Below are 15261 nucleotides of genomic sequence, written 5' to 3' on the forward strand. Positions count from 1 at the left end.
GGGGGGGGGGGGCTGAAGCCCCCCAAGCCCCCCCCCCCCCCCCCGGCTACATGCCTGGATGTAAGGATAGAGATGGATGAATGTAGGAACAGGAGATAGTGCCCACATACCAGATGCTGTAGGGCAGGGGTCCTCAAACTAAGGCCCGGGGGTTGGATACAACCCTCCAAGGTCATTTACCTGGACTTAGGATCAACCTAAGTCTGAAATGACTTGAAAGTACACAACAACAACAACAACAACAACAACAACAATCCTATCTGACAATGGAAGCTCATGTCGTTGCTGCCAGCAAAAGGCCTTTTTCCATCTACGACAAGCGAGGCAACTGGCACCCTACCTATCTGATGAGGCTCTGGCAACTGTCATCCATGCCATGGTCACGTCTAGGCTGGACTATTGCAACGCCCTGTATGTGGGCCTTCCGATGTCTACGACCCGAAAGCTTCGTATTGTTCAGAATGCGGCAGCCAGGTTACTCACAAGAACGCCCATGAAATGCCATATAACACCAGTGCTGCAACATTTACATTGGCTTCCAACTGAGTACCGTGGCCTGTATAAGATGCCAGCTCTGACCTTTAAAACTCTTTACAGCCAGGGTCCATCGTACCTTAGGGACCGCCTCTCCTTCTCCCATAATCGGAGGTCGCAATGACCAGCCCAACGTGACTTACTCCATATACCGGGTCCTAGAGAAGTGCACTTGGAAAGGACCAGACGCAGAGCTTTTTCTATTTCTTCCCCTGCCTTATGGAATTCCTTGCTGCCCTACATGAGAGCCATGTGTGACTTAGGGCCTTTTACTCTCGCACTTAAGACCTGGCTTTTTACTAGAGCATTTGATCTCTGTTGATTTTTAAATTTTGTTTGTATGTATTTTATCTTTTGTATTTTAGCTGTAAATTGCCTGGAGCATTCTCGGATGGAGGGCGATTAATAAGTTATTAAATGATGATGATGATGATGATGATGATCTCATCAGCCAAAAGCAGGCATACACTTCCCATTGAAATACTAATAAGTTTATATTTGTTAAAAATGTTCTTCATTTTAATTATTGTATTGTTTTATAGTGTTTTTTGCACTACAAATAAGATATGTGCAGTGTGCATAGGAATTCAAATTATGCTTTTTTTAAATTATAATCTGGCCCTCCAACAATTTAAGGGACTGTGATCTGGCCCTCTGTTTGAAAAGTTTGAGGACCCCTGCTGTAGGCTGTATTTCAGAGGAAGGAATTAGTAAAATGACCTCTGAATCTTCAGTGCCTAAAAAAAGTCCTAAAAACTAAGGTGATGTTAAGGCATATAATACGCAAAAAACCTATTTCCTAAAGCCATTAAGCTCCATCTCAGAAGCAGGTTCATGCTACCATTTTCCTTTATTATCATGTATACTGGATGTCAGTATTTTTCTGAAATAAAAGGTGATATTCAGAGAGAAAATGCCAACATTGTGCAGCAGTTGTATAATTATAAAATTATCTGTATAACTGAACACAGAACTGAAATGGCAGGCTGCAGAACTATAAAGTTGTATTTTCGAAGCCATTCAATAGAAATCAAGGAGTTGGGAAACTTCAGCTTTCAAAACAAGCATACAAGCGCCACTTTGTATTCTTTTTCTGCAAATCATACAACATTTGCTGAAACATTGTCTTTCTCTACTCTCAGTCTTACCTCTCGAGGATCAATTCCAGAACTTCTTTTGTGGATGCAAAGCCTCGGTATGTTGACAGAAATATGTTGATGTAGTTGAAGTCATTGTCCCCAAAAGCTGTCAGTAGATTCTCCACAAGCTTCTCCAGAGTACCAGCCTTGATTGACCTTATCTTACATGTCTCATGCTGGCTAACAGTATGATCTGGAGGCAACTGGTCCCTTTCAATCTATGCAAAAAAACAAACAAACAAACAAACAAAACAACAACAAAGGGACATTAATATCTGCCACCAAACATAGTTTTAACAAGATTCCTGGTATGTATACAGAAATGTTCTGAAAGTAGATGATACACATCCAGGGGCAGCTCAGCCCTCCAAGGTCATTTACCCGGCCCTCACTCAGGGTCACCCTAAGTCTGAAATGACTTGAAAGCACACAACAACAACGACAACAGTCCTATCTCATTGGCCAAAAGCTGGCCCACACTTCCCGTTGAAATACTAATAAGTTTATATTTGTTAAAATTGTTCTTCATTTTAATTATTTATTGCTTTTAAGTGTTTTTTGCACTACAAATAAGATAAAATATGTGCAGTGTGCCTAGGAATTCATTAATTTTTTTTTTTCAAATTATAATTCAGCCCTCCAACAGCTTGAGGGACTGTGACCTGGCCAGGGGCGGCTCAACCCATTACGCGAAGTAAGCATTTGCAGTATAGTTGATTTTGCCCAGGGGTGCTCTTGAGGCGCTCTTGGGGGGAAATACACCTTGACATATGCGAGTTGTAGTTACTGGGATGTATAGTTCACCTACAATCAAAGAGCATTCTGAACTCCACCAATGATGGAATTGAACCAAATATGGCACACAGAACTCCCACGACGAACAGAAAATATATATCAATGATTGGTTGGGGGGGGGGGGGCAAAATACTGTTTGCTTACTGTTGAAAATTACCTAGGTCTGCCTCTGTACACATCAAGATACAGATGTAAAACTATGTACAACTTTTTTTAATTTATAAGAAATAGTTTTTATACAGATTTCGCCAACATAAGTGCTTTGGTTGAAGCTTCCAAAATATGGTAAAGGGAAGACAGCTTCAAATAGCTTGGCTTCCAAATTGTGTGAGGTGATAGAATCATAGAATGATAGAGTTGGAAGAGACCTCATGGGCCATCCAGTCCAACCCCCTTCCAAGAAGCAGGAATACTGCATTCAAAGCACCCCTGACAGATGGCCATCCAGCCTCTGTTTAAAAGCCTCCAAAGAAGGAGCCTCCACCACACTCTGGGGCAGAGAGTTCCACTGTTGAACAGCTCTCACAGTCAGGAAGTTCTTCCTAATGTTCAGATGGAATCTCCTTTCTTGTAGTTTGATATGGAGTGAGGTTAGGTAAGGTGGGGAAAGGGCTAAATGCAGTGCCTGGGCTGCATACAGTCCACAAGGTATTTTTCCATCCTTAGCTCCCTTAGACTGCCTTTCTTCTTGCAATAAGAAATCACCTCTGTTAGAATGATCCCTTCAGAAGCTAAATGAGTTTTTGAATTTCAAGATAAAAAATTTAGCTACAAGAGAGAAATTCTAGCCAAGAGGGAACCAAAGGAACGGGACTCTTAAAGAACTTATGCCTCCAAGAAAAGTAAAACTCTTTAATTGGACTATAATTTAGGACTATAATTTGGCAGATTTTACCTATGAAGCACATGATTTTTTTCCCAGATGTAAAAATAAAAATACTGCTTAAAAATTACACTGGACAGGGACATCTGCATCTGGACTTCCTCACAATGAGAATAAATTTACTCATTGTTTCCTTCAAGAATAAAAAATGGCGAAGTACTCCATTCTTCTTTGTGCCTGGGATCAGTGCTGTAGAGTCCACTCTCTCCAAATAGAGCCATAGATTTAGAGTGCATCTACACTGTATAATGAATGTGGTATGATACCACTTTAACTGTCAGGGCTCAATGTTGTTGAACCATGGGTGTTGTAGTTTTTCAAAGTCTTTAGCCTTTTCTGTCAAAGAGTGATGGTGATTCACCAACTATAAATCCCAGGATTCCATACCACTGAGCCATAACAGTTAAAGTGGTGTCAAACTGCATTAATTCCACAGTGTGGAATTTCAAAATGAAACTAAACCAAGGAAAAGCATGCATGAGATTAATACAGTCAACAAAGTTTAATATACAGTGTGTCTGAAACAGAGAAGTCTTAGAAGCAAACAAATGACAAAATATGCAGATATGAGTCTGATAGGATATTTTCCAGAAATCTACTATACACATAAAACAAAAAAAATGTATTGGAGGTGCTTTGAAATGATGCTGAATATGGATGCCCCATATATATTCTAGCTTCACTATAGATGTCCCCTGCTTACTTGACAAATTATGGACTATTGCAATACCAGAAATTGGAAATTATCAAAATGCATAACCCATTCTCTTCAGTTTGCACAAAATGTTTCTGCACATAGTCACAGAAGTGTGTGGATGGCTAGGGAAACATGACAAAATAGATTAAAAAAAAGAAGACCACGTGTCGAACATGTATGGGTTCTGGCTATAATTGGAAAGAGCTATCAACAACAACATTTTTTCATTGATTAGTCAGTTGGCCTTATCAAAACAGACAGTGCAAACACAATATACAACATACACCTAGTCCTCTTAAAATAAAATACAAATATACAGGTGTTTGGAAAGAGCTACCAAAAAGCTAGGGATGCTTGCGATTAAATGTCTGGCTTGTTCACATATCTTGCAAAAATGAAATCCCATAGTTTCCTAACTACATTATACCTATTAAATCAATTGCTAAATGGTGTGCCCACATGCAGGTAAATCCTATTGATTCAATTAATATATTCTGATTAGGATTAACAACAGCATTTGTGTAATTTATTGTACCCTTGCAACACATAACTATCTCATTTGTAATGAGCTACTTCCAAGCTTTTCTAAAGAGCATACTGCATAGATTGGGGACCATCTGTGGGTTTTTTTCATGTCTCCACTTGTAACAGTATCAAGTTGCATTAAGAGTTGATGGGAAGATACAAGCTATTTGGAATGGGATGCATGCGTCCATCTCTTTTATGAGAAAGGAGTTACGCAAAGGGAAACATGATCAGGCAACATTTTAAAGTGATGAGTCTATAAGACCCTAGTGGTCCCCCGAGAGGAGCTTGCCATCACTTAGACTGTGAGCAGCACACTCAAACATATTGTGGAAAGTAATCCAGATGAGGATGGCTCAGTGATCTCATTGTTGTTTATACTTCTCTCATGCCTGTTACAGTATCAAGATGGAATGGGAGGCGTCTGGGCCTTTCAACGGCTGTGAAATAAGAGACACTGTACAGATTTTTCTCTGTCAAATCAAAGTGCGCACTCTCTCTCACACACACGCATTGCATCACCTTCTGGTACGGAGAGTCCAATGGCAACCATATTTCCAATTACTTTTTATACCCAGTCTCAGTTCTTATCCATCTTGTCATGGTTTTGTTATCAACCGTTTTTTCCCTTAATCAGGAAACTTTTGCTATATGTATATTTCTACTTGTATGGGCCTGCCTATCCCTGAAAAAGGGTATTTGCCCTATATTTTCTAGATCTGCATAGACCCTGCATTTGCCCTGTTAATGTCACACCCAGCAACCACATCGTAATGAGACCATCCTAAGCAACCACACATGCCCAATGAAAAAGCTTGCTTGTGAAAAATTCCTCCCATTCACACTCTTGATGGCCACACAGAAGTGGCTATTTTTGCTTTATTTTCTTCCCATCATGCAGGTGAACATTTTTATGTTTGTCTAAGGCAGAGCTTTCCAAACTGTGTGTTGTGACACATTAGTGTGACAGCTGCAGTGCATAGGTGTGCTGTGCCAATGTAGCAAAAAACTTCTGAGTCTATGTGAAATAATAAATCACACATCTCTTAAAAAAATGAAAGATTTCCATGAGATATGTTGTGTCTCCATACATTTCATTATTACAGTTTATGAACTTGTCTATAACTCCTATAAAGAGTTGGTTTAACTTCCATTTTGGTAATAAAACTGAATTACCATTTCATAAAATGATGCATGTCTAAAAAGTATGTCATCAACATGAAATCATTGGAAAGCTCTGGTCTAAGGTGTTTTAGCCATCTTGTTATACTTTTTGTGTGTGTGTGTGTGTCAGGAGCGACTTGAGAAACTGCAAGTCACTTCTGGTGTGAGAGAATTGGCCGTCTGCAAGGCTGTTGCCCAGGGGACGCCCAGATGATTTGATGTTTTTATCATTCTCATGGGAGGCTTCTCTCATGTCCCTGCATGAAGAGCTTGAGGTGATAGAGGGAGCTCATCCGCCTCTCCCCAGATTCGAACCTGCGACCTGTCAATCTTCAGTCCTGCCAGCACAGGGGTTTAACCCACTGCGCCACTGGGAACTCCTCCTGTTATACTGATATACTAGTATGCTGATCTGTGAATACTCCTTAAAAAAAAAGAAGAAAACATGAACCCTCATCCTGATGGGAATGATCACATGACTTGCTAACCCTTTCCACTTCCCACAGTTCAGACCATCCCGAACTCCTCTCACAGTTCCCATATGAAGCCATCTGTTAGGGACAGCCAAACCTTCCACCCCCAAACCTATTCAGATATTCAGCCAGTATATATGATGAAAGGTAATTCTTGTTAAAGTTGTTTAAGGGCCAAATAACTGGTTGAAATGCAAATTGTCACAAACATTGTATTGTCGAAGGCTTCCATGGCTGGAATCACTAGGTTCTTGTGGGTTTTTTCGGGCTATAGGGCCATGTTCTAGAGGCATTTCTCCTGACGTTTCGCCTGCATCTATGGCAAGCATCCTCAGAGGTGAGGTCTGTTGGAAATAGGACAATGGGTTTATATATCTGTGGAATGGCTGGGGTGGGGCAAAGAGCTCTTCCTTGCTAGAGCTAGGTGTGAATGTTTCAACCTTCATTAGCATTTGAAGGCCTGCCTGAGCCTGGGAAAAATCTCCTGCTGAGAGGTGTTAAGCTGTGCCTGGTTGTTTCCTCTCTGCTTGCCATAGATGCAGGCGAAACGTCAGGAGAAATGCCTCTAGAACATGGCCCTATAGCCCGAAAAAACCCACAAGAACCTTGTCACAAACATTGTCTGTCAGGTTAACGACTAATATATCATCCATGTTTTCCAAATACAGTTGTGAATTAAGATTGTTAACTAGCAGAACACAAAATAACTCTGTGATACTCTGCTACCAATCTTAAGAAAACATTGCACACAAGGTGGAACTAACAAAACTGAAAGCAGCCCCTCCATGCCATGTATTCTATAGCCTGCAGTCTCTCAAAATGTGTGTGTGTGTTTAAAAATAAAAACAAAAACATATCAGCAATGAACCCAGAGTACTTGAAATCATTTCATGGAATATCTGAGGTCTACGTTTTGTTTGCATTATTTCACTACGCTGCCTTGAAGTCTTTTAAAGAGACTTGGCAAGCGACCATTCAATAACACTGACTTGTGGAATAAGACACAGAGGGCTGAGTTAGCACGCTAACAGGAAACGGCTCAATCTGGATTCAATCAAAGAGTGCCTTTTTTCTGACATGATCAGGATTCCCAAAAAGCAAGAAGAGGTTTTGGGTTTGCTTTCTGGCCAGCTGTCTGACTACAAGGAAACCATACTGTTTGCTTTTCAAAGGGGACTTCTATAGCGGAAGGGCTATTTTCCATTTACAGCATGCAGGAAATATGGTCATGTGACACCTTTGGAGTTCAGGGGAGGTCGTATAGGAAGGAACTTGGCTTTTACAGTATTATTTTCTTTTAATATTTTATCACTGTGCAACAAAGAGCACCGCAGCATTATTAAGGAATTGTGTGTCCAAATAGACACCCAAGTGAGACAAATAGACACATACAATATAATCAGTGAACCAAGAACAATTCAGACTGGAAGCTACACCTTAAGGATATAATTTGCGCAAAATATATTTGAAACTCTGTATTTTCTGTCTTTTGGAGTGTATTTGTTTTTGTTAAATCAATTTCAGAGATGCTGCCATGCATGAACCATTTGAATGAGGAAATGGACATCCAATTACAATCTCTTAGAAAATTCCTTGAAGAGAACCATGGGTGTGTCCTTTGCCAGTGTGAAGTTGTACAGTGCCAATTCAATGTAAAAGCTTATTTATTAATGCTACGTAGTTAGTGACTTCAAGTACACCACCAGAAATTCTTTGGTGCATATTTATTGTGTATGCTTCCATGGAAAGAGAGTAACTATGGCTGTTCTTTCATGGTCTCCATTAAAGTAATCATAGAATCATAGAGTTGGAAGAGACCTCATGGGCCATCCAGTCCAACCCCATTCTGCCAAGAAGCAGGAATATTGCATTCAAATCACCCCTGACAGATGGCCATCCAGCCTCTGTTTAAAAGCTTCCAAAGAAGGAGCCTCCATCACACTCCGGGGCAGATAAAAAGCTGTAGAGAAAGACCTCTAGCTATTATTATTATTATTATTATTATTATTATTATCTTTATTTTTACCCCGCTAGCATCTCCCGAAGGACTCGATGCAGCTTACAAAGGCCAAGGCCTCAAAACACAACATAACAATACAAAACCTAAAGCAAATTAAAAACAATTAAAGCAATATTAAACAATAAGCAATAACAATACACCAAGACACAATAAAACTGGCCGGGCCAAAGTAGTGGGTACAGAATTAAAAGTGCTGATGTGACAGGTGATATGTAAGGATTATAGGGTAAGTGCAGTGTGCAGTGTGCAGTAGTCTTAATTCTAATAAAGTGCTTCTGGGACTTGTTATTGGAGTTTTCCTATTCCGGAAAGGCATATCGGAACAGCCAGGTCTTCAAGTTCTTTCTAAAGACTGCCAATGTAGGGGCCTGTCTAAGAACTTTGGGGAGGGTGTTCCAAAGTCGGGAGGCCACCACAGAGAAGGCCCTGTCTCGCGTCCCCACCAAACACGCCTGCAACGCAGGCAGAATCACGAGCAGGGCCTCTCTGGATGAACGAAGTGAGCGCGTGGGTTCATAAACGGAGATGCGGTCACGCAGGTAGAATGGTCCCAAACCGTTTAGGGCTTTGTGGGTAAGCACCTGCACGTTAAATTGGGCTCGGAAAATAAACGGGAGCCAGTGGAGCTCCTTGAACAGGAGAGTTGACCTCTCTCTGTAAGAAGCACCAGTTAACATCCTGGCCGTTGCCCGTTGGACCAGTTGGAATTTCCGATCCGTTTTCAAGGGCAGCCCCAAGTAGAGCGCATTACAGTAGTCCAGTCTAGAGGTGACCAAGGCATGGACCACCCCGGCCAGATCAGCCTTTGCGAGGTACGGTCGCAGTTGGCGCACAAGTCTCAATTGTGCAAAAGCCCTCCCGGACACCGCTGACGCCTAAGCCTCAAGCGTAAGCGATGAATCCAAGAGAACTCCCAAACTGCGGACCTGTGGCTTCAGGGGGAGTGTAACCCCGTCCAACACAGGTTACCACCCTATACCCCGGCTACTAGACCTATTTCTAAATACAGGCAGCAGAAGCATCCAGCTCAACCTCTGTATAGCTGACACAATTGCTACTATGCTATTGCTATCCTACTATTACACAAAAGGTGGGTAGGCATATATGCATGCATACATATAGTGCAAAAGTGAATGCATATTAAGAGCCTTTGGCTTTTTTCCCGACTGAGTAAAATGATTTCCTGGCAGCCATCTGAAGTGAATCTGACTAGTTCAGAGGCATTGATTTTATTCTGCATAGTATATAGGATTGCACTCTTATTAACTTTCCATGTCAATCCTTCATGGAATCCATTAATCCAACATCCTGTGCCAGGACTACACTTTCAATGTATAATGTTGTTATACACACTGTTGTAAATTAAGCTTCCAATAATATAATTGTGTGGAAATGCCTCCTTGAAGTTGAGATTTGCAAGGGAGTAAAAAAAGTTGGGAAGTAAAGTAAACTGACATATATTTATTTGAAATTTACTGCTGGAGGAGAATTCTGTGGATACCATTTACTGTAACAAAAATCCTACAGCAAATCAAGCCGGGATTGTCTCTGAAACCAACATAAAAAGAGACAACAGTACTTTAGACTTATGATGAGACAACATGATTCAGTAAAAAAAAGATGCTAATGATTGGCAAAGTGAAAATTTGTAGGAAAAGAAGACTGCATTATGAGACTTAGTCAAGGAAGCCATGGCTCTGAGTTTGAAAATATGGGAGGTCTTTCATTTTTTGGTCTGAAACTTAGCTTGACAGCTGTTAACAGTAACAATCAGTGTGACGTATTTCCACCCACTCTCTGATTCCCCTCCACAAAAAATGCTATCACGTTATTATAAGGCTAGCAATTGCAAGTCTGAGAATACTTGTATTTTTGGAACATGTAGTTCTCCACTTAGAAATGAATAAGTAATCGTGGATAGTCCTAACATCAAACTGAAAACATTTTGTATGCAGCTATTAGCAACACATGGCATCACAGCAAATACTCAATAAACTTTCTAGTTCTTTCCTATGTTATTTGTGTGTGAGAGAGTGAGTTAGTTCATCTAGGACAAAAAAACAGGGTAACATGGTAACAGGAATGAATTCAGATTAGTAAGTAACTCCTGTATAACTTGATACTACAGTAGAGTCTTACTTATCCAACATAAATGGGCTGGGAGAACATCGGATAAGCGAAAATGTTGGATAATAAGGAGGGATTAAGGAAAAGCCCATTAAATGTCAAATTACATTATGATTTTACAAATTAAGCACCAAAACATCATGTTTTACAACAAATCAACAGAAAAAGCAGCTCAATACATGGTAACATTATGTAATAATTACTGTATCTACGAATTTAGCACCCAAACATCATAATGTATTAAACAGGAGGTGAAGGTTGGATAAGTGAGACTCTACTGTACTATTTAGACAATGGATGGTTGAAGCTATGGATATATATTCTTTTCATATCAGGAGTGACTTGAGAAACTGCAAGTCACTTCTGCTGTGAGAGAATTGGCCATCTGCAAGGATGTTGCCCAGGATACACATCCTATTTTGATGTTTTACTATCCTTGTGGGAGGGTTCTCTCAAGTCCCTGCATGGGGAGCTGGAGCTGACAGGTGGAGCTCATCCACACTCTCCCCGGATTTGAACCTGAAAACTGAAGACAGATCTGACAATCGTCACTCCTGCTGGTACGAGGGTTCAACCCATTGCGCCACCGAGGGCTTCTGCTATGGATAGAGAAACCATAGATATGAAAGGCTGACTGTAAAGAGTGCAACAAAGCTTAGATAGATATGACATAGGCAACATGGGCAGAAACTGCCCTTTTAGACTTCACAGTATTGCTAATATAATGCACAGTAGTTAAGTGAGAGTGAATTGGGAAACACATTGCTCAGATCTCACCTGAAATCCAAATAAACTAACCTATATATATATATATAGAGAGAGAGAGAGAGAGATGAGTTTCCAGTCATAGCCTGCTGTCAAAATGCTTTCAATGCATTTATAAGCTTGTTTTTAAAGAGATGCAAAAAAGCTAGGACACTGAGCACAACCATGGCACACAACCATGGCACAGCAAACTACCGACATACAAAATGAGCAGAAACCCCACAAAGACTACACAAACATTTACAGAAAGCAGAACGGTAAATCTCCCTTAGCACTGCATTGGCAATGCAAGCTATTCCCTTCACATTTCTAATCACAGCAATAGAACAGAGAAGGTGACAATGATTTGCTAAGTAAGCGAGAGGAACTAGGCAAAGGGAAAAGAAGTCTTTGGGGGCAGAATAGTGGAATACAATCTTCAATTGTACCAGATTGAGCAACTGAGGGGAAAAACAGACAGATTTAGAGCAACGTTGCTGGAAGGGGAAATATATTTCATTTATTTGCATATACCCTATGGCTCATAGTCCCCTGTTCCCAGATCAAAAGGCCCTCTAGGGAGAGCAGGGCAGAGAGCATTTTTGTCTCCAACTGTCCAAATTTGGCACAGATAGTCGAATGCATCATTTTCCTTTTCATCCTGGAAAGAAGTGACGAGAGGAGTGCCGCAGGGTTCTGCCCTGGGCCCGGTCCTGTTCAACATCTTTATTAATGACTTAGATGAAGGGTTAGAAGGCAGGATCATCAGGTTTGCAGATGACACCAAATTGGGAGGGATAGCCAATACTCCAGAAGACAGGAGCAGGATACAAAATGATCTTGACAGATTAGAGAGATGGGCCAAAACTAACAAAATGAAGTTCAACGGGGACAAATGCAAGATACTCCACTTTGGCAGGAAAAACGAAATGCAAAGATACAGAATGGGGGATAATGCCTGGCTCAAGAGCAGTACGTGTGAAAAAGATCTTGGAGTCCTCATGGACAACAAGTTAAACATGAGCCAACAATGTGATGTGGCGGCAAAAAAAGCCAATGTGATTTTAGCCTTCATCAATAGGAGCATAGTGTCTAGATCCAGGAAAGTAATGCTACCCCTTTATTCTGCCTTGGTTAGACCACACCTGGAATACCATGTCCCATTCTGGGCACCACAATTGAAGAGATATTGACAAGCTGGAATGTGTCCAGAGGAGGGCGACTAAAATGATCAAGGGTCTGGAGAACAAGCCCTATGAAGAGTGGCTTAAGGAGCTGGGCATGTTTAGCCTGAAGAAGAGAAGGCTGAGAGGAGACATGATAGCCATGTATAAATATGTGAGAGGAAGTCACAGGGAGGAGGGAGCATGCTTGTTTTTTGCTTCCCTGGAGACCAGGACACGGAACAATGGCTTCAAACTACAAGAGAGGAGATTCCATCTGAACATGAGGAAGAACTTCCTGACTGCGAGATCCATTCAGCAGTGGAACTCTCTGCCCCGGACTGTGGTGGAGGCTCCTTCTTTGGAAGCTTTTAAACAGAGACTGGATGGCCATCTGTCAGGGGTGATTTGAATGCAATATTCCTGCTTCTTGGCAGGGGGTTGGACTGGATGGCCCATGAGGTCTCCTCCAACTGTATGATTCTATGATTCTATCTACCATCCTACCTTTCAGCTACATTTAGAAGGGCAACAAAAGTTCTTAGAGGAGATAAAAGAGGGAAGCAGGACAGACAACTTTGTGACAGGAAGCAAGGGTGGGAAATTAGCAAAATGCTGGAATACATGGTTCAGTATCATGAAACAAAAGCTCTTAGCCTAACCCCCAGGCTTAAAGCCGTGCCCTCACATCGCATGGCACCAAGTTATCTTGGGATCCAGAGCAACTTGTTAGTATGTACCCAGTCGTTGGGGTGAAAGCAATAATATCTTGATATTTCTCACGGTTTTTATACTTTCCATATATATATTACTCTGGCCTCCTCTACAAGGGGCAAATGTATCAGGAGATTGACGCATACGTTGGGAGTTGTTATTGCTATTCTAAATCAGGGGTCCCAAACTAAGGTCTGCTGGCCGGATGCAGCCCTCTAAGGTCATTTATCTTGCCCCCAACCTAAAATTTAAACTTAAGAGTCACCCTAGGTGTGAAACGACTTGAAGGTACACAACAGTCTCAATTAACTTAATTATCTCATCAGCCAAAAGCAGCCCCACACTTCCCATTGAAATACTGGCAAATTTATGTTGGTTAAAACTGTTCTTAATTTTAAATATTGTATTCTTTCATATATATATATATATATATACTAGCCGTCCCCTGCCACGCGTTGCTGTGGCCCACTCTGGTGGTCATGGGGTTTCTGTGTGGGAGGTTTGGACAATTCTATCGTTGGTGGAGTTCAGAATGCTCTGTGATTGTAGGCGAACTACAAATCTCAGCAACTGCAACTCCCAAATGTCAAGATTCTATTTTCTCCAAACTCCACCAGTATTCACATTTGGGCATATTGAGCATTTGTGTAGAGTTTGGTCGGGAGCCATCACTGTTTGAGTCCACAGTGCTCTCTGGATGTAGGTGAACTACAACTCCAAAACCAAAGGACACTGCCCACCAAACCCTTCCAGTATTTTCTGTTGGTCATGGGAGAATTGTGTGCCAAGTTTGGTTCAATTCCATCGTTTGTGGGGTTCAGAATGTTCTTTGATTGTAGGTGAACTATAAATCCCAGCAACTACAACTCCCAAATGACAAAATCATTTTTTTTGCCGGAAGGACATACCTTGGGTTGTTAGGTGTCTTGTGTCCAAATTTGGTGTCAATTCCCCCAGTGGTTTTTGAGTTCTGTTAATCCCACAACCGAACATTACACACACACATATATGTATATAGAAAGAGAGAGAGAGAGAGCACTACAAATAAGATGTGTGCAGTGTGCATAAAAATTCGCTCACAAGGAGCCACGAGGAGAGGCAGGTAAGAAATAACATTACTACTATTATTGTTGTTATTATCATTTTTAAACAATAGTTCCAGTATCCCAACAGTCTGACATACTGTGAACCGGCCTTCTGCTTAAAAAGTTTGAGGACCCCTGTTCTAAAAACACACAGAGCTAGGCATTTCTAGTGCCTGTTTCCTAACAATTCCCAGCACCAAGTACATTTTACTTCCACTCTTGGGTTGATTCTTTTTAATGCTGAGGCATAGTAGAACAAAAAAAGCTTCTGTGTGTTCTGGCCTGGTCTTGAGTCTCAGGATATAGTTCCTTGGAGTTTTCTGGGGTTTGCTGAAGTTTTCTTCTAGATCACTTCCCATTAGGAGAAAAAAGACTCTCCCTGACTTAAAATGGTACAAGTCCACCCAACATGCAAAAGCTGCCTGCATTTCCACCTGCCTATTCTAGTATAACTACTATATTTTCAAGTGACTTTTAGCAATTGCATTATATGCCGATACTTTCAATACAGATTTCTCCCTAACAGGAGGTAATTGGATCACACGCACTCAAAATATTGCTGCAAGCCTTAACACCCCTGGCCAGCATAGGTAATGGTGAGAACTACTTACTAAGCTAGAGGAAGCCAAAGGAGCCTTAAACCCAATTTTAAATATTAAGATTTTCTTTGCAGCTCATTCTTTCTCTTGCACATTTCTCTGCTGCTTTATGGAGACAAATTGGACTTTGGCATCATTTGCTGACTCCCCAGGACAACTTTCTCAAGCAAATAGCTGTCAGCAATTTTCACATGAAAGCAGAAGTTAAAATACAAAAATACAAAAAGAACACAGTTAGAACAAACTCCTACATATTCCAATTATCACAATAATTAACATTTGAAGCAAAAAAAATTGAATTACCACCCTGCATCTAGAGTTCAGGTCATTTTAGAAAGTAGGGATTTGCCAGAGACATCATCATGTTGAAACACTGAAAGTGGAGTCCATTTTTCATTTTCACTTCTCTTTCTCTGCCCATACTGATAAGTGTCCCATACTTGAAAAATACTCCCTTGTCAATTATTATTAAGAGAATGGGTTACGGGAAACATTTGTGACAAGTAGCTGAAGCATTTAAAATTCACTTCTCAGGGAGATGGAGATGAAAAGTCATCAATTATTTCTCTGGGGTTTTCCTGAACGAGTTTTAGAACAGC

The 15261-nt window shown here is 41.0% G+C and overlaps 1 protein-coding gene across 1 annotated transcript in view; it reads right to left on the bottom strand.

Annotated features, from left to right (window-relative positions):
• The window catches only part of RGL1 (ral guanine nucleotide dissociation stimulator like 1), a 101727-nt gene that overhangs the window by 56111 nt on the left and 30355 nt on the right, over positions 1-15261 (bottom strand). The window contains exon 3 of the mRNA XM_060774492.2: positions 1683-1891. Coding sequence (XP_060630475.2) covers positions 1683-1891 — 209 coding nt within the window. The remainder of the gene's footprint in view (positions 1-1682; positions 1892-15261) is intronic.

The sequence above is a fragment of the Anolis sagrei genome, chromosome 4 (assembly GCF_037176765.1).
Source record: "Anolis sagrei isolate rAnoSag1 chromosome 4, rAnoSag1.mat, whole genome shotgun sequence".
Classification (NCBI taxonomy): domain Eukaryota; kingdom Metazoa; phylum Chordata; class Lepidosauria; order Squamata; family Dactyloidae; genus Anolis; species Anolis sagrei.